Source organism: Choloepus didactylus, chromosome 15 (assembly GCF_015220235.1).
Source record: "Choloepus didactylus isolate mChoDid1 chromosome 15, mChoDid1.pri, whole genome shotgun sequence".
NCBI lineage: Eukaryota > Metazoa > Chordata > Mammalia > Pilosa > Megalonychidae > Choloepus > Choloepus didactylus.
The window spans coordinates 46,390,773-46,413,159 of record NC_051321.1 but is presented as its reverse complement, the minus strand read 5'-3'; the positions used below and the strand labels follow the sequence as shown (position 1 = coordinate 46,413,159).

Here is a 22,387-nt window from a genome sequence, read left to right as displayed (position 1 = left end):
GCAAGTGGCACAAAAATGTCTTAAATGTATTAGGTCTAAGCTTCAAAATTTTTTTTAAAAAAAGTAATTCCAGCAAACATATTACCATGACATGCTATGATAAACATATATCCAGGAATTTTTTATTATATAGTTCCAATTTTGTACAATACATCCTATCATTGAACCATATATGGAACTAACCCATCTATTCTGGATGTACAAAATACAGTCATTTTAGAATTGCCTAAATTTTAAAGATAAATTTTGTAAGGTCAACTGCCTAATTAATCATCATAATTCTGCCACAACTATTCCTAAATTATTTTCATTACCAAGAAGAGGTACTAGCAAGATGGCTGCCTAAAACAATATGAAAAACTTAAAAGGCTGGATAAGTAAAAATAATTATCAGTAACTTCATTAACATTCTCCAAGAAAATGATTAAATCACTATAATGAGTTTTTAAAAACACAACTATATGATACATACAAGAGAAACACACAAAGACTTAGACTAATGAAAAGTAAAAAGATGGAAAAAAGACATGTAGATACAAACAAAAAAAGTTGAATAAAATACCTTTTTAAAAAGTTAATGCAAAGGAGAAGATAAGCATATTTATAATTGTGTGTGAGAGTCACCCCCAGAGAACCTCTTTTGTTGGCTCAGATGCAGTCTCTCTCTCTAAACCAACTTGCAGGTAAACTCACTGCCCTCACCCCCTACATGACTCCCTGGGGTGCAAATCTCCCTGGTAATGTGGGACACGACTCCCGGGATGAGCCAGGACCCTGTATTGTAGGACTGGCAAAGCCTTCTGGACCAAAATGGGGAAGAGAAATGAAGCAAGTTTCAGTAGCTGAGAGATTTCAAATGGAGTCAAGAGGTCACTCTGGAGATTATTCCTACACATTATATAGATATCCTTTTTTAGTTTTTAGTGTATTAGAAGAGCTAGAAGGAAATACCTGAAACTGTTGAACTGCAACCCAGTATCCATGATACTTGAAGATGATTATATAACTAGCTTACATGGTGTGACCATGTGATTATGAAACCTTGTGGCTCACACTCCCTTTATCCAGTATTATGGACAGATGATAGAAAAATGGGGACAAAAAAAAAAAAATGAATAATAGGGAGGAGGTGGAGTATGAGATGTTTTTACTTTTTAAATTTTTATTCTTATTTTTATTTTTTGGAGTAATGAATACGTTCAAAAATTGATTGTCGTGATCAATGCACAACTATATGATGATACTGTGAACTGAATGTAGACTTGGATGATTGTATGGTATGTGAATATATTTCACAGAAATTGCATTAAAAAAGTTTAATGCAAACTGAAATTGTGGAACTGTAACCTATAACAAGAAAGTCATCACTGTTATCTATATGTGTTAAATTTCACAATAAAAATGTATTAAAAAAAAGTTAATGCATACCTGACAAACAGTATTAGTAAAAACTGGACATCCGTGTATTTGTTTTAAATAAATTTAAACACAGACCTTACACCTTCCACAAAAATTAACTCAAAATGGATCAAAAATTTGTAAAATGCAAAACTACAAAACTTCTAGAAGACAACATAGGAGAAAATCTAAGTGACAGGAGTTTGGCAATGAGTATTTTTACACACCAAAAGTACGATCCATGAAAGAAAAAAATGGGTAAGTTGGTCTTTATTAAAATTAAAAATTGTGCCCCAAGATGGAAGTAGAAGATGAGGTACCACTGTCATGGCTCCTTGAGCTGTTTGAAACCAGCAAGCAGCTTCGGGCAAAGTGGAAGTAGTAATTGAACCCACTTGGTTCCTACATAGTCCAGGAAAAAGTATTCAAGGGACTGGACCTCCTTAAGAAGGCTGCTGAAAGATACCACAGCTCAACTTCTTCAATTAAAATGAAGAATTGGAAGACAAAGGTTCCACCAACTTGAATTACCTGAAGGTGCCAGCATTTCAAGGAGCCTTCGCCATGGAAACAAGTCAACCCCAGCTAGTGTCTAATCATTTCCAGTGGGCTCAAGAACACTTTCTAAATGCATTAACTCAGTGCAATTACTACCATGTGACAGAATTTGAGCTGCTCCAAACCAAGAATAACTCAGCTTAAAATAACACTGCTGAGGTGGGGCAAGATGATGGAGTGGTGAGGTGTATGTTTTAGTTACTCCTCCAGGGAAGTAGGTAGAAAGCCAGGAACTGTGTGGACTGGACACTGCAGAGCAATCTGACATGAGGCATACTTCATACAACATTCACGAACAAGTGGAACTGCTGAGATGAGCGAAATCTATACAATTTTGCAGCCAGGGGACCTGTGCCTCTCCCTGCCAGGCTCAGTCTCGTGGGAGGAGGGGCCGTCAGCACTGGGAACGAGGAGGGAGAACTGCAGTGGCAGCTCTCATCAGAAACTCATTCTACTGATCCAAACTCCAATCACAGATAGACTGAGACCAGACACCAGAGAATCCGGGAGCAGCCAGCCCTGAGGAGAGGAGATAGGGATAGCAAAAACAGCAAGAAAAACCCAAAAATAAAAGTGGAGGGAGGAGAACCTAAGATAGCGGCTAGGTGAGACAGGGCACAATAACACCTCCGTGAAAAATACTAGATAAAAACCAGAAGGTGACCCAGAATACCAGTTTCAGCGATGCACCAGCTGGACAAGGTCTGCTAGAACCACAGGGGCTGTACACTTGGTGAAAACGGGAGTCTGCATTCTGAAACGAGTGAGTAAGCCAGCTGAAAGACCCGCAGCCACATTGCAGTGTGGGGAAGCCAGGGGTTGCTATTTGGAGATGGACTGGTTCTTAAAAAAAAAAAAAAAAAAAAAGGGGGGTAAAACCCAGGAGCGGCTGCATTTGCGACAGTGAAAACCGCGCAGTAGAAGCACAGCAGAAGCAGTCTGAGCCGGCCTCTCGGTGTCTGGCATGGAGGATAGCCCCCTGCAGATTCCCTCAAGTCCAAGGGAGCGGAGGGGAGAGCCGGAAGGAGAAACAAACCCTGCTGCTTGCAGCCGCTCCCCGGCTGGCTGGAGACACTCCTGCCCGGGGCCGTGCCCACAGCCCAGAGCAGTGCCACTTGTCCCTGAGCTGGGAAGGAGGAACTGTGCGAGGAGAGGGGAGGGGTGGAGACGCCCCGTTCATCCATCTTTGCATCAGGCTGAGAACACCCTGCACGGCCTGTCAGCCCGGGGCTTCCCTTGAGGTACGGCGTGCATTTATGATGTATGATGTAGCATACCCTTCTCTCAGCAGAGGTCCTGGAAGATCACAGCTGAGAAGGGGGACCTGCTCAGAAAACCCAGGGATGCTACGTCAATGCCAGTGGTTTGTGGGTCAGTGTCAGAGAGGATCGGGGGCAAAACTGAAATGAAGGCTTAGACTCCTGCAACAGCCTTGAATCTCCAGGAACACCTGGGAGGCTTGAATATGAAAGCAGCCCTGCCTCCCTAGCCACTGGGACACACACCCCACATTCAGGGCGGACGGCTCCAGCAACACACCCAAATTGAATTCACCAACTGAACCCCACAAGAACAAAGTTGAGAACTGACTTGAGGGGTATAGGTGACTCACAGACGCCATCTCCTGGTTAGTTAGAGAAAGTGTACACCACCAACTTGTATTTCTGAAAAATTAGATTGGTATTTTTTTTTTTTTTTTACAACTTGAAAGAACCTTATCAAGCAAAGCAAATGCCAAGAGGACAAAAACAACAGAAAATCTTAATGCATGTGATAAAACCAGATGCTATGGAGAACGGATTCCCAAAGACCGAAATCAAAATATCAGAAGAGACACAGTACTTGGCACAATTAATCAAAGAACTACAATCGAGGAATAAAAACATGGCAAAGGATATAAAGGACATAAAGAAGACCATGGAACACGATGTAAGGAACATAAAGAAGACCCTAGAAGAGCATAAAGAAGACATTACAATAGTAAATAAAAAAATAGAAGATCTTATGGAAATAAAAGAAACTACTGGCCAAATTAAAAAGACTCTGGATACTCATAATACAAGATTAGAGGAAGCAGAACAACGACTCAGTGTCCTAGAAGTCCACAGAACAGAAAAGCATATGACAAAAACAGACAATATGGATAACCCAAGCCCAAGCAACCCAAATCAAAAGATCAGAGGAGACAGAATACCTGGAGCAATTAATCAAAGAACTAAAGATGAACAATGAGACCATGGCACAGGATATAAAGGAGATGAAGATGAGCATGACACAGGATATAAAGGACATCAAGAAGACCCTAGAAGAGCATAAAGAAGACACTGCAAGAGTAAATAAAAAAACAGACTATCTTATAGAAATTAAAGAAACTGTAAGATTCTGGATACTCATAGTACAAGACTAGAGGAAGCTGAACAACGAATCAAGAGACCTGGAAGATGACACAACGGAAAATGAAAGAACAAGAGAAAGAATGGGGAAGAAAATCGAAAAAATCAAAATGGACCTCAGGGATATGACAGATAATATAAAACATCCAAATATAGGACTCATTGGTGTTCCAGAAGGGGAAGAGAAGGGTAAAGGTCTAGAAAGAGTATTCAAAGAAATGCTTAGGGAAAACTTCTCAAATATTCTAAACACCATAAATACACAAACCATAAATGCCCAGCATACTCCAAATAGAATAAATCCAAATAAACCCACTCCAAGACATACTCTGATCAGACTGTCAAATACGGAAGAGAAGGAGCAAGTTCTGAAAGCAGCAAGAGAAAAGCAACTGACCACATACAAAGGAAACAGCATAAGACTAAGTAGTGACTACTCAGCAGCCACCATGGAGGTGAGAAGGCAGTGGCATGACATATTTAAAATTCTGAGTGAGAAAAATTTCCAAGCAAGAATACTTTATCCAGCAAAACTCTCCTTCAAATTTGAGGAAGAGCTTAAATTTTTCACAGACAAACAAATGCTGAGAGATTTTGCTAATAAAAGACCTACCCTACTTCAGGTACTAAAGGGAGCCCTACCAACACAGAAACAAAGAAAGGAGAGAGAGACACGGCCAAAGGTTCAGTACTAAAGAGATTCAGTATGGGTACATTAAAGGATATTAATAGAGAGAGGGAAAAACATATCTGACAAACATAAACCAAAGGATAAGATGGCTGATTCAAGAAATGCCTTCACGGTTATAACACTGAATATAAATGGATTAAACTCCCCAATTAAAACATACAGATTTGCAGAACGTATCAAAAAAAAATGAACCATCAATATGTTGCATACAAGAGACTCATCTTAGACACAGGGACACAAAGAAATTGAAAGTGAAAGGATGGAAAAAAATATTTCATGCCAGCTACAGCCAAAAGAAAGCAGGTGTAGCAATATTAATCTCAAACAAAATAGACTTTAAATGCAAGGATGCAATGCAATGGACAGTTTCCTGGAAACATATGAACAACCTAGACTAACCAGGGAAGAAACAGAAGACATCCACCAACCAATCACAAGCAAAGAGATCCAATCAGTCATCAAAAATCTTCCCACAAATAAATGCCCAGGGCCAGATGGCTTCACAGGGGAATTCTACCAAACTTTCCAAAAACAACTGACACCAATTTTACTTAAACTCTTTCAAAACATTGAAGAAAATGGAACAATACCTAACTCATTTTATGAAGCTAACATCAATCTAATACCAAAACCAGGCAAAGATGCTACAAAAAAGGAAAACCACCGGCCAATCTCCCTAATGAATATAGATGCAAAAATCCTCAACAAAATACTTGCAAATCAAATCCAAAGACACATTAAAAAAATCATACATCATGACCAAGTGGGGTTCATTCCAGGCATGCAAGGATGGTTCAACATAAGAAAATCAATCAATGTACTACAACACATTAACAAATCAAAAGTGAAAAAATCAAATGATCATCTCAATAGATGCTGAAAAAGCATTCGACAAAATCCAACATCCCTTTTTGATAAAAACACTTCAAAAGATAGGAATTAAAGGACACTTCCTCAATCTGATGAAGAACATATATGAAAAACACACAGCCAGCATAGTACTCAATCGTGAGAGACTGAAAGCCTTCCCTCTAAGATCAGGAACAAGACAAGGATGCCTGCTATCACCACTGTTATTCAACATTGTGCTGGAAGTGCTAGCCAGGGCAATCCAGCAAGACAAAGAAATAAACGGCATCCAAACTGCAAAGGAAGAAGTAAAACTGTCATTGTTTGCAGATGATACGACCTTATATCTGGAAAACCCCGAGAAATCGACGATACAGCTACTAGAGCTAATAAACAAATTTAGCAAAGTAGCGGGATACAAGATTAATGCACATAAGTCTGTAATGTTTCTATATGCTGGAAATGAACAAACTGAGGAGACACTCAAGAAAAACATATCATTTTCAATAGCAACTAAAAAAATCAAGTACCTAGGAATAAACTTAACCAAAGATGTAAAACACCTATACAAAGAAAACTACATAACTCTACTAAAGGAAATAGACGGGGACCTTAAAAGATGGAAAAATATTCCATGTTCATGGATAGGAAGGCTAAATGTCATTAAGATGTCAATTCTACCCAAACTCATCTACAGATTCAATACAATCCAAATCAAAATTCCAACAACCTACTTTGCAGACTTGGAAAAGCTAGTAATCAAATTTATTTGGAAAGGGGAGATGCCTCGAATTGCTAAAGACACTCTAAAAAAGAAAAACGAAGCGGGAGGACTTACACTCCCTGACTTTGAAGCTTATTATAAAGCCACAGCTATCAAAACAGCATGGCACTCGAGGGGCAAGATGGCGGCATAGAGAAGAGTGGAAGTTAAGTAGTCCCCCTGGAACAACTACAAAAAACCAGAAACAACTAGTTAAACAATCTAGAATAACTGCAGGGGGACAAACGAGATCACCAACTCATCATACACCAACCTGAATTGGGAGGAATGCCCGAGAACACAGCATAAAATCTGTAAGTAAAACCTGCGGAACCAAGTCATGGGACCCCCTCCCCCATAGCCCGAGCTGCAAAGCCTCGTGGTGCCAGAGAGAAGCTCTCTCCCAGCAAGCGAATATAGCTCAGCTGAGCTCCAACTGGGGTTTTAAGTAGCGAGTGTGAACTGCTCACTACAGGTACGAATCCCCAAAAAACAGACAGAGGCTTTGGGTGACGACTGACCTGGGAGAGCCAGAGGGTTGCCTTGGACTCGGTCTGAAGGGGACTATCTGTTTCTTTTTTGGCTCACTGGAGAAAGCCCCAGTCATTTTCAGTTTCCAGGGCTGTGACTCTGGGAAGGGTGGAGATAGCACAAGGAGAGAGCGAGACCATTGAAATGCTAATGACCTCCACCTGGGAGCTCTGTCTTCTCTAGGAGGAAAGGGGTGGGGCCCTTTCCATTCAGAACCAGACCCCAGAGCCTGGGGAACACGGCCATACCTCCTCACACCAGTCAAGAATTATAGGCTAACAGGCATCACTTGCAGGGCAGAAAAGCACAGTGACCCGAGGCATCAAAGGGTGGAGCAATTTTTTAAGACACATCCACAGGGAAACCAGATACTGAATATTTCTTCCCTCTGGGACCTGAGCCTGTTCTGGTCTGGGAAAACCTGATTTGGATAACCAAGGAAACCATGCCTAGACAACAGAAAATTACAACCTACACTAAGAAAAACAAAGTTATGGCCCAGTCAAAGGAACAAACGTACACTTCAACTGAGATACAGGAATTTAAACAACTAATGCTAAATCAAATCAAAAAGTTTAGAGAAGATATTGCAAAAGAGATAGAGGCTGTAAAGGAAGCACTGGACATGTATATGACAGAAATCAAAAGTTCAAAAAAACAACTAGTAGAATCTATGGAAATGGAAGGCACAACACAAGAGATGAAAGACACAATGGGAACATACAACAGCAGATCTCAAGAGGCAGAAGAAAACACTCAGGAACTGGAGAACAAAACACCTGAAAGCCTACACGCAAAGGAGCAGATGGAGAAAAGAATGAAAAAATATGAGCAATGTCTCCGGAAACTCAAGGATGAAACAAAGTACAATAATGAACGTATCACTGGTGTCCCAGAAGGAGAAGAGAAGGGAAAGGGGGCAGAAGCAATAATAGAGGGAATAATTAATGAAAATTTCCCATCTCTTATGAAAGACATAAAATTACAGATCCAAGAAGCGCAGCGTACTCCAAACAGAAGAGATACGAATAGACCTACGCCAAGACACTTAATAATCAGATTATCAAATGTCAAAGACAAAGAGAGAATCCTGAAAGCAGCAAGAGAAAAGCGATCCATTACATACAAAGGAAGCTTAATAAGACTATGTGCGGATCTCTCAGCAGAAACCATGGAGGCAAGAAGGAAGTGGTGTGATATATTTCAGATACTGAAAGACAAAAACCGCCAACCAAGAATCCTGTATCCAACAAAGCTGTCCTTCGAATATGAGGGAGAGCTCAAAATATTTTCTGACAAACAGACAATGAGAGACTTTATGAATAAGACACCTGTCCTACAGGAAATACTAAAGGGAGCACTACACGGTAATAGAAGACAGGAGTGCGTGGTTTGGAACACAATTTGGGGAGACGGTAGCACAACAATATAAGTACACTGAACAAAGGTAACTATGAATACGGTTGAGAGAGGAAGGTGGGGAGCATGTGAGACACCACAAGAAAGGAGGAAAGATAAAGACTGGGTGGGACTGTGTAACTTGGTGAAATCTAGAGTATTCAACAATTGTGATAAGATGTACAAATATGTTCTTTAACGAGGGAGAACAAGCAAATGTCAACCTTGCAAGGTGTTAAAAATGGGGAGGCACTGGGGGAGGGATGCAATCAGCATAAACTAGAGACTATAACTCATAGAATCGTTGTATTATGCTTCCTTTAATGTAACAAAGGTGATATACCAAGGTGAATGCAGATAAGAGGGGGGGATAGGGGAGGCATGTTAGACACTTGACATTGGTGGTACTGTCTGATTCTTTATTCTACTTTGATTTAAGGTTATTTTTCCTTTTGCTGCTTCCTAGCTGTCTTTTTTTTCCCTCTTTCTTTTGCCTCTCTACCTTCTTTGACTCTCCCTCCTGCCTTGTGGAAGAAATGTAGATGCTCTTATATAGATAATGGTGAAGGTGGTGAATACATAAATGTATGACCATGCAGAAAACCATCGATTATTTACTTGGGATGGAATGTATGGTGAGTGAACAAAACCATATTAAAAAAAAATGGGTTGATGACAAAACCTCGAGGGCAATATACTGAGTGAAATAAGCCAGACACATTAGGACAATTATTGCAGGGTCTCACTGATAGGAACTAATTATAATATGTAAACTCATAGACATGAAATATAAGGTACCAAGATATAGGACGAGGCTTAAGAATGGGGAGTGGTTGCTTAATATGAGCAGAATGTTCAATTAGGATGAACTTAAATGTTTGGAAATGAACAGGGGTGTTGGTAGCAAGATGTGAGAATAACTAACAGTACCAAATGGTGTGTGAATGAGGTGGAAAGGGGAAGCTCAGAGTCATACATGTCACCAGAAGGAAAGTTGGAGGTCAAAAGATGGGAATGTATAAAACTGAATCCTATGGTGGGCAATGTCCATGATCAACTGTACAAATACTAGAAATCACTTCCATGAACCACAACAAATGTATGACAATACAATTAGAAGTTAATAATAGAGGGGCATATAGGGAAGAACTATATACCTATTACAAACTATATACTACAGTTAGTAGTATTTCAACATTTTTTCATAAACAGTAACAAATGTACTATATTAATACTACGAGTCAACAATTGAGGGGGGTTGGTTAGGGATAGGGGAGGATTAGAGTTTCCTTTTCTTTTCTTTTTTTTTTTTTTTTTTCATCTTTCACTTTATTTCTTGTCTGGAGTAATGAAAAGTTTCTAAAAATTGAACAAAAATTAAGTGTGATGGATGCACAGCTGTATGAGGGTACCCAGGGGCAAGTGATTGTACACTTTGGATCTTTGGATAATTGTATGGTAGCTGAACAATCTCAATAAAAATGAAAAAAAAAAAAACAGCATGGTACTGGCACAGAGATAGACATAGTGATCAATGGAATCGAATTGAGAGTCTGGAGATAGACCCTCAGATCTATAGCCGACGGATCTTTGATAGGGTCCCCAAAGTTACTGAACTGGGTCATAATGGTCTTTTCAACAAATGGGGCTGGGGGAGTTGGATATCCATATCCAAAAGAATGAAAGAGGATCCCTACCTCACACCCTACACAAAAATGAACTCCAAATGGATCAAAGATCTCAATAGAAAAGAAAGTACCATAAAACTCCTAGAAGATAATGTAGTGAAACATCTTCAAGACCTTGTATTAGGTGGCCACCTCCTAGACTTTACACCCAAAGCACAAGCAACAAAAGGAAAAATAGATAAATGGGAACTCCTCAAGCTTAGAAGTTTCTGTACCTCAAAGGAATTTGTCAAAAAGGTGAAGAGGTAGCCAACTCAATGGGAAAAAATTTTTAGAAACCATGTATCTGAACAAAAGACTGATATCTTGTCTATATAAAGAAATCCTACAACTCAATGCCGATAGTACAGACAGCACAATTATAAAATGGGCAAAAGATATGAAAAGACAGTTCTCTGAAGAGGAAATAGAAATGGCCAAGAAACACATGAAAAAAATGTTCAGCTTCACTAGCTATTAGAGATGCAAATTAAGACCACAATAAGATACCATCTCACACCAATTAGAATGGCTGCCATTAAACAAACAGGAAACTACAAATGCTGGAGGGGATGTGGAGAAACTGAAATACTTTCTTGGGGTAGAGTAGGAACATGTTGGAAGTAAAGTAGTTATCTTAGGTTAGTTGTCTTTTTCTTACTCCCTTGTTATGCTCTCTTTGAAATGTTCTTTTACTGTATGTTTTTTAAAATTTTTTTTATTTTTTATACAGTTGATTAAAAAAAAAGTTAAAAAAACAAGGAAAAAAATATGCAGAGCCCCCTTGAGGACCTGGTGCAGAATGCAGGGGTATTGGCCTGCCCCACCTCAATGGCTGCTAATGTCCTCACAGATATAGGGGACTGGTGGTTTGATGGGTTGAGCCCTGTACCACAGGACTTGCCCTTGGGAAGACTGTTGCTGCAAAGGAGAGGCTAGGCCTCCCTATAATTGTGCCTAAGAGCCTCCTCTTGAATGCCTCTTTGTTGCTCAGATGTGGCCCTCTCTCTCTAGTAAGTCAACTTGGCAGGTGAAACCACTGCCCTCCCCACTACACGGGATCTGACACCCGGCAGAGTGAATCTCCCTGGCAACGTGGAATATGACTCCCAGGGAGGAATGTAGACCCGGCATCGTGGGACGGAGAACATCTTCTTGACCAGAAGGGGGAAATGAAAGGAAATGAAATAAGCTTCAGTGGCAGAGAGATTCCAAAAGGAGCTGAGAGGTCACTGTGGTGGGCACTCTTACACACAATACAGACAACCCTTTTTAGGTTCTAATGAATTGGGGTAGCTGGCGGTAGACACCTGAAACTATCAAACTACAACCCAGAACCCATGAATCTTGAAGACGGTTGTATAAAAATGTAGCTTATGAGGGGTGACAATGGGATTGGGAAAGTCATAAGGACTATACTCCCCTCTGTCTAGTTTATGGATGGATGAGTAGAAAAATAGGGGAAGGAAACAAAGAAACAAACAAACAAAGGCACCCAGTGTTCTTTTTTACTTTCATTGCTCTTTTTCACTTTAATTATTATTCTTGTTATTTTTGAGTGTGTAGTAATGAAGGTGTCAAGGATTGATTTTGGTGATGAATGCACAACTATGTATGGTACTGTGAACAATGGAATGTACAATTTGTTTTGTATGACTGCATGGTATGTGAATATATCTCAATAAAATGAATATTAAAAAAAGACACCATTTGGAGAATATGGGTAAAAAGTGTAGGTAATTTTTTGGTAAAGTTTTTGTAATTCTGAAATCATTTCAATATGAAAAGTTAAAAAAAAAAAAAAAAAAGTAAAACACAAACCCAGTTCTAATGGCTTTGCCTTGCCCTTGCTTACCTTACCAATGTCACGGTGCATTCCCTCCTCCTGGCAACTGAATTGAATTCTGAACTCTAGCATGCTGGCTGCTAGGTTTATTTTTAATTCACTGAATGCACTACATCTCCTCCTCCTTCAGAGTCTGAAGGCAGGAGTAAGCATGATGTTCCTTTTGCATGGAATATACTGCTACACCTTATCCTTTTGTTCTTTAAATAAGGCTTAGCTTGTTATCTCGGAAAACACATCCTGATCCCCCAAACCAGAAGCTAGCATCATATGGTTTCATAGCATTTGGTATTTCTTCATAGCATTAAATATACATATATTTGACAAAATTTCACATTTTAACAATTTTTAGGCATACATTTCAATGGTCTTACATTCACATTGTTGTGGTATCATTACCATCCATCACCAAAACTCTTTTATCACCCCAATTAGAAATCCTACACCCACTACACAATTACTCCTCATTTCCCCCCTCCGCCCAGCCCCTGGTAACCTTTAATCTACTTTTTGTCTTTATGAATTTGCTTATTCTAGATATTTCATATAATGGAATCATATGATGTTTGTCCTTTTGTGTTTGGCTTATTTCACTCAACCTAATGATTTCAAGGTTCATCCATTTTGTATGTATCAGAACTTCATATCCTTATTTTTAAAAATTTTTAATTTTTAAGTTTTTATTGTGGTAACATATATACAACATAAAATTTCCCATTTAACCAGTTTCAAGTATGAAATTCATTGGTGCTAATTACATTCATGGAACTTCATTTTTACGGCTAAATAATATTCTGTCGTATGAATATAGCAAAAAAATAATACTGCTGGCTCTCCCATGGCCTATCCTGGCCTCGTTGCTATGGCATCTCAAAGACAGGCTAAAATAAAGATACAAGCAGATGAAACAGGTGGAGAATATGTTGCCTCCACTGTAATCTCCCGGGGAAAGTGGTCAAGCAGATGATAAGTTTGCTTGTGAGTATTATCTCCTTCATTTGCAAAGGTGCATTGGTATAAGCTTGAAAGAGACTGAGAGTATTGATCAGGAAATAAAAGATCCTCCGAGAAAGACTCCTCAAAAGAGGCATCAACTTCTCACTCATTGCATCAGGACAGGCCTCCATGAAACCCTTCATTTTCACTCAGGATGTGGCCCAAGCCAAGGTGTTTGGGGCTGGTTACCCAAGTCTGGCAACCATAACAGTGAATGACTGGTATGATCAGCATCAGAAATATGGAACATTACCAGATCAGTGAATAGCCAAAGATAATTGAGTTCATAAAAGCAGCTCCACAACAGGAAGCTCAAGAGCAAAAGGAGAAAGAGGATGATGAGAAAACATCATAGAAGCCCAAGAGTGGAATGACTGGAAGAACAACCATCTTGGCAGTTACATCAACTGACAACTGAACATGGGTTAATCTTCCTACAATGAAACAGGACTAGAAATGGCTCACATCATCCCCTCGCTGAACTCCTGCTTCATGTATGTACAATGAAGGCAAAGACACCTCATCTTGCCTTGCATACAATAAAGTGTCAATTTATAATGTATTTATACTCTAGATAATGAGTCAACAATTTTGTTTCACCATTATCATCCTCATTAGGATAGCTCCCAAAACTTAAGTGGAAAGAAAAGAGCAGTGAAATAGCTTAGTATAATCAATGGCTGTATGAATTCGCTTTAAAAAATAATAAAGTCCCATGTGGAGGACCCACCCAATCAAGATGGTGATGTGAGAAGCTTCAGGGCCTTGCCCCCCCACAGAAGCTTTGAACAACCCAGCAAGACTAGCAGAAACATCTTTCTCAAAGCTCCAGAAAACAGTTAAAGGATTTCAGTAACAGGGTAAGTGTCAAATCAAGAAAAAGGCGGCTTAAAAGTAGTAGGATCTCCTCATGCCCTGGCTAGCCTCTCCCTCATGCCTCAATGGCTCTGTGCAGAATTGGTCAGCACTCCCAGTGAGAATCCCTGGTCCTGGTTCCAGAGAGACAAGAGCAACTCTGGTTCATATATTAGAAGCATATTTGTATGGCCCAATCTGTCTGGTGGTGGCCTGAGGGACTCACTGTTTCAAAACATGTCCTACATGTAGAATGCAGCTAACAGAGCTCTCCTGCAGAATGCTGTGGGAGGGCAGTCGAGCACCTGCCCTGAGGCTAGGGATTGCTGGCTGTAGGACATACAGTGCAGTGCCTAGGACTGTAAGGAAACTGTTTCCTAGGGAAGAGGGGACCTTTGTACTCATGTAAATAGGGAAATTCCTAAGACCACACACAGGCATGCTCCAAGACAAGACTCATTCAAAAAGGACCAGGGAGGCCCCCTTCACTTTGGTCTGAGGCTGTTCTCTAAATCATTGTATGGACAAGCTCTGAAGGAGAGCACTCCCACAGGTCAATTTGCAAAGGCTGGGAAAGGTGTTTTTTCTCCCTTTTCTTTTTCTTTGTTTCACTCCTGGCATTCAAGAAAAATGCTGTCATAACACCAGCTGGATTTCACCTACAGGAATAGACACTTGAGAATCTAAATTCCAGTGATAACACATTAAAATATCAAAATGTCCAGGTTTCAACAAAAGATTATAAAACTTACCAAAAAAAGAGGATGCAGTGGTCCATGCAAAGGATAATTAAAGCATTAGAAACCATCAATGAGGAGGATCAGAACTAGGACATTCCAGACCAAGACTTTTAAAACATGGTTCTAAATATGCTCAAAGAGCTAAAGGAAAACAAAGACAAAGAATTAAAAGAAATCAGGAAAATGACAGATGAACACAAAGAGAACATCAAGTGAGACATGGAAATCATGAAAAGGGGCTCAACAGCAGATTGGAGCTGGCAGAAGAAAGAATCAGTGAACCTAAGGATAGGACAATTGAAACCATCCATCTGAGGAGCAGAAAGAAGAAAGAATGAAGAACAGTGAACAGAGTATGAGGAACCTGTAGGATACAGTCAAGAATATACATTGTATGAGTCCCAGAAGAAGAAAGGGGCAGAGAGAATATTCAAAGAAGTAATAGCTGAAAACTTCACAAATTTTACGAAAGACACGAATACACACATCCAAGAAATAAAGATTTCTGACAAACATAATGACATGGATAAATATAAACACTACTACCACTGCATTTTTGATTTGCAACACCACTTTTTACTTCCTACAGGATCTAAAAGGCAAATGCATAAAATGTAATGATAAACTAATAGTTTTGGACTCATAATATAAAAACACATAATTCGTGACAAAAACTACATAAAAGTGGGGGGACAGTGGGTATACAAACACAGTTTACGAATGCCACTGAAGTTAAGCTGTTACCAAAGCAAACGAGAATTGTTATACATTTAAGATGTCTAATTAAACCCCACAGTAACCCCAAAGGAATTATCAGAGAATATGTAAACTCACAGAGGTGGAAAGTATAGAGTACAGGTTACCAGAGGCAGAGGGTAAGGAGAATGGGGACCTTATGCAAAAAGAGTATAGAGTTCCTGTCTGGGGTGAAGGGAAAGCTCTGTTAATGGATGGTGGTGAAGGTACTGCAACATTGTAAATGTGATTAATCCCACTGAATGGAATGCTTGGGAGGGACTGGGACGGGAAGATTTATGTTGTATGTAAATTTCCACAATTAAAAAAGAAAGAAAGAAACTAAGAAGATAACAACAATTAAATGCAATTTATGATACTGGATGGGATCTGAGAACGGAGGAGGAAAAGGCTCAAAAGGACATTACTGGAACATAAGAAAAAAATGGAAGCTTTAAATCAATGTTAAATTTCTTTTTTTTCACTAATTTTATTCACCAAATTAAAATATATCAGACTTTTGCAAAAATCAACACAGTTTTAGTGCAGAATTAATAGCGAATCCACTAAAACGTTTTCATCAGTGAATGAAGCTTTATCCTATGAATATGACTTCTTTTAGATATATACATGTCTTTTATTTTTATGTTCTGATTATTTTTAATTGATGGAAAGAAAACAAAGTCCTAAAGATAGTGGCTCTCCAGACCTTGATGTATGCATTCAAACACATTCTCTGGGTTTCCTTGGTGGCACTGCTTTGTCTGTAAAGTAGGGCCTTATCCTGAAAAAACACCACTTGATGGTCTTCACCCTTCAGTTCTTCACGACATGGCTTGGTTTCAATTTTAAACATAATCTGGAAAAAGTACTTAAAATGCCTCAAAAACTCTAGATGAGGTGAAGACAGCACATCTAGCAGGACTTTGGATTATGAGCAGCTCCTAGAATTCACACATCTGCCTCCATCGACTCCTTCCAGCAGCAGCTTGGCACAGTTCCCACCAAGGTCCCCTAGAGCGCTGCTGTTCCCCGGCCCTCAGCTCAGCCTTGAAGAAGCTGCAATTAGTGAGCTCAGCAACAAGTAACAGCCCAAAGCCCAGTGTTGGCCCTTTTCATGCTGTCTCTCCTCGGATGTGAGCGGCATTCCTCCTCCCCGCTGTCTGCCTCCAAGGCGGAGGCACAGGGGCTGGAGGTGGTGCTGGCGGTAGGCGACCACTGGACCATGACCAAAACCCGAGTGTGGGCGGTAGGCGGAGGGTGAAGGACCCAGGAAGGGGAAGGGGGTGTGGGATAGGGGTGAGGGGAAGGGGGAGGAGGAGGAGGAGGCCGCAGGGTCGGCCACAAGCTCTGCACCCACCACTGGATTCTTGCAGACTGACACGCTAAGCTGGCAGAGGGCAGGCGGTGGGCGGGCGATTCGGCAGCTGCGGGGCACAATGAGCACTCCCAGTGCTCAGGCGCCACCTGTCAACAACCGCCTCTCCCCTTGGCACACCGCCGTCTCCAATGTTAAAGTTCTTATAACTGCACTTAAGCGATTACATAAGAGAATATCCTGATTTATAGGAAAGATATATGGAAATATTATTTTAAGGAGTATGATGTGTGCAACCTGTTTTCAAATATTCAGAAAACAGATAAATACACAGATAGACAGAATGACCTGCAAAGGTGGCAAAAATATTAAAATTGGTGAACCTAGGTATCTGGAAGGTGGGGTATGTTGGAGTTCTGTTTATGGAGTTTGTATTATTTTTTCAACTGTGCTGTAAATTTGGAAATCTTTCAAAATAAAAAGTTAAAAAAATAAAAATAAAAAAGTTCTCTTTCATAAGCTCCTGTAAATAAATAAATAAATAAACAAATGAAAATTGTGCTTTGTGAAAGACACTGTAAGCAAATGGAAAAAAAAATGCCAAAGACTGGAAGAAAACATTTGCAAAACACTTATCTGATAAAGGACCTGTACACAAAATATATAAAGAATTCTTAACATTCGATAATAAGAAAACCCAATTAAAAATGGGCAAAAGATGTGAACAGACACTACACCAAAGAAGACATACAGATGGCAAAAAAGCATGTGGAAAAATGTCCCATATCAACATGTCGTTAAGGAACTGCAAATAAAAACAACAAGAAAATACCAATACACACCTATTAGAATGGCTAAAATCCAAAAAACTGACTAATGAACACTAGAACAAAAGGAAAGCTCATTTATTCCTGGTAAGAATGAAAAATGGTACAGCCACGTTGGAGGACAGTCTTACCATACGATCTAGCAATCACTCTCCCAGGTATTTACTAGATTGAATTGAAAACTTATGTCGACATAAAAACCTGCACATGGATGTTTACAGCTGCTTCATTCATAATCATCCAAAACTGGAAGCAACCAACATGTCCTTTAATAGATGAATGAATAAACAAACTGTGGTACATCCTTACAACGGGATGCAATAAAAAATTAGCTATCCAACCACAAAAAGACATGGAGAAACTGTAAATGTATATTGCTAAGTGAACAAAGCCAGTCTGAAAAGGCTACATACTGTATGATACCAAGTCTATGGTGTTCTAGAAAAGGCAAAACTATAGAGACAGGAAAAAGATCAGTGGTTGCCAGGGGTGGGTTGGGTGAAGGAAAAGGAATGAATGGACGGTAAACAGGGAATTTTTGGATGATGAAACTACTCTCTATGACACTGTAATAGCAGATACATGACATTATGCATTTGTCAACATCTACAGAACTGTATAACACAACGAGTGAACCTTAATGTAAACTATAACTTTAGTTAATAATAATTTATCAATATTAGTTCATTAATTGTAAAAATGTGCCATACTAACAAAACATGTTAATAATAAGAGAAACTGAGTACAGGGGAGGAGGTTATATAGCAACTCTGTACTAGGGGCTCAATTTTTCCATAAATCTGTAATTTCTAAAAAGTTAATGCATATCTGAGATTGCAAGAAAGAAAACTGTCTCAGAGTTCAGAAAAAAAGGGAACTGAAAATACGAATGGCAAGAACTTGAAGTGATTATGCCTATGTGTGCGTGTGCGTGTGTGTGTGTACATAATAGATACATATGAGTAGCATCAAAAGATTCTCCTTCAGTGATAATACCCATCCAATGACTCAATGACTGACGCCAAGAGGCTCAAAAGGATGTACCCCCACAGAAAGTGTAGACAACAGGAAAGAAAAAACATGCACTCACCAGTATAACAGGGAGATTACAAGGAAGTTGATGAGTCTATACCTGGGCTAGGGGTAGAAGGAATGCTCTCCCTTGATTATTAAAAAAAACCAGGACCAAGAGGGAGAAGGGTGGAGCCAACAGACCCCGCCTGAGTCAGTCATCTATGATCAAGCATCAGTGAAGGAGGAAAAAGGGGAGAGCACTTAAATAGTTAATAAAAATCACAAAAAAAAACAAAAAACCTATACAAGAGACTGCCCTACATTACAGGAACCTCTCATCTCTCTTTTCATGCAAGAGTGCCGGCATGTCTTCTCACATCCATCCTTAACAAACTTTCTACCTGCTTACTCAAAAAAACAAAAAACAAAACAAAACAAAACAAAACAAAAAACAGGACCATGGGGGCACTCACTTAGCTGTGAAGTCTAAATATGTACTATCATTCTGTCTAGGAACATTCAAGTTGAGAAATTATCATAAAAATCGGTTCTGAATGATTAAAACCCTGAGGCTCCAGGTAGAGATAGGCAAAATAGTTTGGATCTTCTTAGGCAAAGCAGAATTCCCAAAGAAAACCAAGCCTAAAGACATCTAATGTAAGAAAAGACAAAAGGAAACAAACTCCTCTGAAAGAGTCAACAACATAAAGGAGAATTAGATTTCAAATGACAGAACAATGTAAAAAACAATATTTAAACAGTATTTTTAAAATTTAGAAAACATAAAACGAAATGAAATTCTAAGGGATAGAGCAACTACTGTAAAAAAAAAAAAACACCGAATTTTGAAAAAAAATTCACTATTCCAAACCTTGCTAGAAGAACTTTCAAAAGATTTCAGTAAAAACTATCATAAACTAAGTGAAAACAAGCCATTCTAGAAAATATTTGCAATCATAATAAAAATCAACAAAGAATTACTAAGAAAAATGTAAATAACCAAAGAGAAACTGGCAATTCACAAGCAAGGAAACCCAAGCGGCTAATCAAGATGTCAAAAGATGCCAAAATTCACTGGAAAGCACGGAAACACAAATTTCCGTGTCTGAAAAAAAAACAAATCTTAGGGAATACGTGGGGAAATAGAAATTTTAGACATTGGTGGGAGGGAAAATAGGTATAATCACTGTGGAGGACTGGTAATGCTAGAGAGGTTAAGATGGACACATCACATAACCTAATGGTTCCACTTCAGGTATCTACCCTGGACAAGCATACGTGCACAAAAAAAATATGTACATGGATGTACACTGAATACTGTTTGAAACAGGGAAAAGACAGAAACTACAACATGGAAATAATATATAGCATATTAGGATGCTGCTTATCTCTTATTTTATTAAAATGGCATAATAAATATTAAAATTAAACCTGGTTATCTAAACACCATCTTTAAAAATGGCTGTTTATACCAAACTCAAACCCAGCAGTCTGGACTCCTGAAGACAATTATATAATAATGTAGATTACAAAGGGTGACAGTGTGATTGTGAAGACCTTGTGGATCACACCCCCTTTATCTAGTGTATGGATGAGTAGAAAAATGGGGATAAAAACTAAAGGACAAATGGGGTGGGATGGGGGGGATGTTCTTTTATCACTTTTATTTTTTATTCTTGTTCTGGTTCTTTCCGATGTAAGGAAAATGTTCAGCGATAGATTGTGGTGATGAACGCATAACTATGTTATCATACTGTGGACAATTGATTATATACCATGGATGATTGTATGGTGTGTGAATGTATTTCAATAAAACTGAATTTAATAATAATAATAAAAAGGCTGTTTAAAATGTTCACATAGAAAACATAACATACCTATTTCATCTATAAAGATGATGGAAGGCTGTAACTTGATGGCAAGTGAGAAAACAGCAGCAGCCAACTTCTGAGATTCTCCATACCACTTATCAGTCAGTGTTGAAGGCTGAAGGTTAATAAATCGACAGCCTGCTTCTTTGGCTGTAGCCTTGGCTATCAATGTTTTTCCACAGCCTGGAGGCCCATAGAGAAGAACACCTGGAAATTAACATAAAGTATTATTATTTTATTATTTCCTTTAAGAGAATGAGACATTTGCTTTAATTTATAAAACATATAATTCTGACTACACTAAAATTTTTCCCAATGTTTGATTCTGCTTATATTCATCTTTTATAGTTTATATTAGAGGATAATCAGAAAAATATAAAACTTCAAGTCTCAAAATTTGTTTTAGAAATAAAATCCACATAAAAAAAACTGATGTGAATATGCTAGCAATCCAGTTAATGGAGTAGCAGAAAGAAAGGCATCATGTTCCAACGTAAGTGTTAGTGATGACATATATTTGGGAATTACAACATTCTTGTGCCACCTCCTTTCCTTTAACAGTTCAGTTCAGGATACTAAAGACTATTGTCTTCACATCCAAAATAATACCACTCTTTCAATGTATTGACAATTAAAATCATCGAATGCCCTACACCTTCACAAACAGAGCATTATAGCACTCTGATAACCTAGAAAAGACAGACAACTTCTAAAAGTATTGTGCTATATTGCTCAGAAACAAGTTTTGACCAAAAGGACATATGTGTGCCCTTCCCCCCTACATAGGACATCACTACGGGGGATGAGCCTGGCCCTGGCAATGTGGGATTAAGAGAGCCATCTTTGATCAAAAGTGAGAAGAGAAATGAAACAAAATAGTTTCAGTGGCTGAGAGGTTTCAAATAGAGTCCAGAGGTCATTCTGGAGTTTATTCTTATACATTATATCATTTTTGTGTGAAAAGAGAATGCCATCATGTCCAGTTTGCCAGGCAACTGCTACTCAGGCAATCCAAATTCACTCTTAACTATACATACACACATAAATACTATATCTCTGTATGGACTCATAAAGGCATTGATATAATTGTACCCCCAGTAAACTTCCTAACGAATTCTTATGACAGTTATCAGGCTTTACTGGGATTAGGCTAAAGTTGTTAGTAACTTCATAAAAGGCTGCTATGGTAACACTAAACCTAAGTGGTCTCTTGTCTATTACTTTGGTTTGAATTATTAATACTATCTTGTAGACCCAGAGTCATTGTTTGTACAAGAATTGCTAAAATGAGTGAAGATAATCATAGATCATATGAGCCTATGAGAAAAATGTATACTTCTAAGATTTCAAAATGATGGGTCCCAAAGCCCAACCACATTAAAAGTTTTAGGAGGCTACTTGGTATTACAAATGATTCAGACACTTCCAGTGCTGCCTTCTTTCCAGTGTCAGTTCTAATAAAACAGGTTTTTTGTTTCACAACAACTCATGCCTAATTCTGCAGGATTGCAAGTAACTTTTTAATGCATTGTGATTATTTATTGGTAAGAACAGGGCTGATGGCCGTTAACTAGATCACTGGTTATAATTTGGGACAAAAACTGCTACATTCACCTTCATCTCACCCAGAATGCTCAAGACTGGTGTGATGAGTAGATCAGGAATGCAAATGCCTCCGTTGTGAATTCTTACACATTTCTTTATTGCAGAAAGGGCCACCTGGGATTTCCCTTTAGAGGAAGGGCTTTGGGATGCACCTTTATTAGCTAATTGAGGACGCAACATTCTATTCATTAGTCTGATCAACCTATCAATTAATTTTTAGACTATAAATCAAAATGTGAAACATTTATGTTCAATCATGTTTGTCTTGCACATTATAAATATATTTTTATTTTTTAGTAATTTAGGGGAGGGAGCAGAGAGAGGGATAACAT

The 22,387-nt window shown here is 38.8% G+C and overlaps 1 protein-coding gene and 1 pseudogene across 1 annotated transcript in view; one reads left to right on the top strand and one right to left on the bottom strand.

The window, feature by feature from the left end:
* ATAD1 (ATPase family AAA domain containing 1) overlaps positions 1 to 22,387 on the bottom strand; it is a 120,530-nt gene that overhangs the window by 39,395 nt on the left and 58,748 nt on the right. The window contains exon 5 of the mRNA XM_037804346.1: positions 20,457 to 20,657. Within this exon, the coding sequence (XP_037660274.1) occupies positions 20,457 to 20,657 (201 nt within the window). The remainder of the gene's footprint in view (positions 1 to 20,456; positions 20,658 to 22,387) is intronic.
* On the top strand, positions 1,697 to 13,501 carry LOC119510698 (annotated as a pseudogene).